This window comes from Diaphorina citri, unplaced genomic scaffold (genome assembly GCF_000475195.1).
Source record: "Diaphorina citri unplaced genomic scaffold, Diaci psyllid genome assembly version 1.1 scaffold9873, whole genome shotgun sequence".
NCBI lineage: Eukaryota > Metazoa > Arthropoda > Insecta > Hemiptera > Psyllidae > Diaphorina > Diaphorina citri.
Window position 1 is genome coordinate 34 of NW_007387247.1, and position 2,115 is coordinate 2,148.

General features: G+C 36.5%; 1 protein-coding gene across 1 annotated transcript; it reads right to left on the reverse strand.

Annotated features, from left to right (window-relative positions):
* Positions 1-1,283: 1,283 nt before the first annotated feature.
* LOC103522637 (dynein light chain Tctex-type-like) lies at positions 1,284-1,947 on the reverse strand. The gene is made up of 2 exons (XM_008487732.2): positions 1,841-1,947; positions 1,284-1,551 (listed from the first exon to the last, which is right to left on the reverse strand). Exons 1-2 carry the CDS (start codon positions 1,916-1,918, stop codon positions 1,366-1,368), a joined length of 264 nt encoding a protein of 87 aa, XP_008485954.1. The 5' UTR covers positions 1,919-1,947; the 3' UTR covers positions 1,284-1,365.
* Between the last annotated feature and the right edge of the window lie 168 nt (positions 1,948-2,115).

Here is a 2,115-nt window from a genome sequence, read left to right on the forward strand (position 1 = left end):
AGGAGAAAGGGGGGAAATCTTCTGAGCAATGAAATTTAATCACCGTTTTCATTTTTAACCCTATGTGTTTTTTCCCTTAAAGCCTTAAACTTACCTAACTATTAATAGGTAGGTTACTTTTCTACCTTTTAACACAATACTTTAAAAGGAATTTCATCATCATCATCTATGTTCAACTACTTCTTTTTCCCTTTTTTCCTTCTTGTTTTAAATGTCTTGTTAATTAAATTAAATGCCCTACTTTGTCCTTTTCGTAGCCTTTGCTGGTATCTTTGCTAGTAGTTGGGCAGCTCACGAAAGTTCCACAGAGAACTGACAGAACCCCAATGAGTGCCACAGAACCCTGCCACTTTGAATTAAAAGAAAAAGGTAGGTAGGTAGGTAGGTAGCAACAGGTAACTAGACGTAGACGTATATTTATGTAATGAAAGGGTAATATTTTCAACATGGCCATGAACCATCTATCAATTTAATTCTAAAAAAGAAAACCTTTTTAAGTCCTAAAAAAAACCTCCTTTTCTAATCAATTTATAAGTCTGAAAAACCTTATTTTCTATTAAGAAATAGAAAGTGAAAAAGCTCAAATTTTCCTTCACTTGACACATTTTTTCTCAATTAATTTATATAAAAAAATGCTAAAAAAAAAAAAAAAAAAAAAGGAGATCTGTACCTACTAATGATGTGTAAATACACACTTAAAAAAAGGAGTGAGATCCCCCACAAAAACACCTAATGTGAAAAAAAGGCCAAGTTCCTATCCAAAAATGTCGGCCTATTAAAAGGGTGAGATAGAAAATAAAGGCCAAGTCTGCATGGCCAAGTTCCTGTCCAAAAATGTCGGCCCTTAAAAGTGGTGAGATCAGAAAATTAAGGCCAAGTCTGCATTCCCAATTTTTCGTGTCTGCTGAAAATACTGGATCTCAATTCCTTCAACCTTCTCTCAATTTCAACTTAGCAATGTTTTCCTTTTATTTTAATGTTAATAATAGGTATGACCGTATTTAGGTATTAATGAAGGAAAAACATTGCCAAGTTGAAATTGAGAGAAGGTTGAAGGAATTGAGATCCAGCGTTTTCAGCAGACACGAAAAATTGGGAATGCAGACTTGGCCTTAATTTTCTGATCTCACCACTTTTAAGGGCCGACATTTTTGGACAGGAACTTGGCCTTTTTTTCACATTTGTGTTTTTGTGGGGGATGTTGATATATTTCATTTCCTTGTATACCGTTTGATAAACTGGTAATACACAATTGTGTTTTTGTTGGGTTATTTTAACTTCACCAATTTAGTTCCCCAGTCTAATCAGTTTCATTTCCCTTGTTCCCCAGTCTAATCAGTTTCATTTCCCCAGTCACAATCAGTTTCACTTGAGCTTGTACAGGCTCACCAGACACACTACCCAGTCGTTCTCCCATTTCACCGTACAGGCTACATCCGGCAGTATGTTCTCTTCCTCATTTCCCTTGTTCCATCTTTCCGAGGAAGCACGGTGGATGTGCTGTCCGGCCTTGCTCATAATTATACAGGAGCCGATCACCTTGTAGTCTTTCTGAAAAGCAACAAGTGAATTTCTTTGTTCTTAGGTACCGTTATATTTTGGTTGGATACTTTAGTTGCTACAAGAAGTATCCAACCAACATATTATAGGTAATAATCATGAGAATAACAAACGGATTCAACGTGCTATCAATAAATAAGTCCTAAATCAATAACGCCTGGCTAGGGGACGTCATATACTCGTAGGGAGGAGAAAAGCTAACCCTAACCAGCCTAGCTAGCTTGCACTCTTGCAGATTTTCTCTCTGCTTTTAAATAATGAGCACAAATCCTCATCTCACCTGTAAGAGGGTATCCAGTAGAGTTCCCATAAGTAGTAGACACTTGTCCAGGATAAAATCTGACCATTGAGACACCATAGACTTATTGAATTGTTCTCCTTCCAGAAACTGTAAAAAAAGAAAAAAAAAAAACGAGGTTGGCTAAAAAAAGGGTGAATTTTTGGTACAGATCTCATGTCAACAGATCAGAGGAAAGATTTTTTTTGAAGAGGTTTGACAGAGGGAACTGTAACTGCTAAGGTCTTATCGTCCCGAAATCGAAGAGAGAAGGAAGA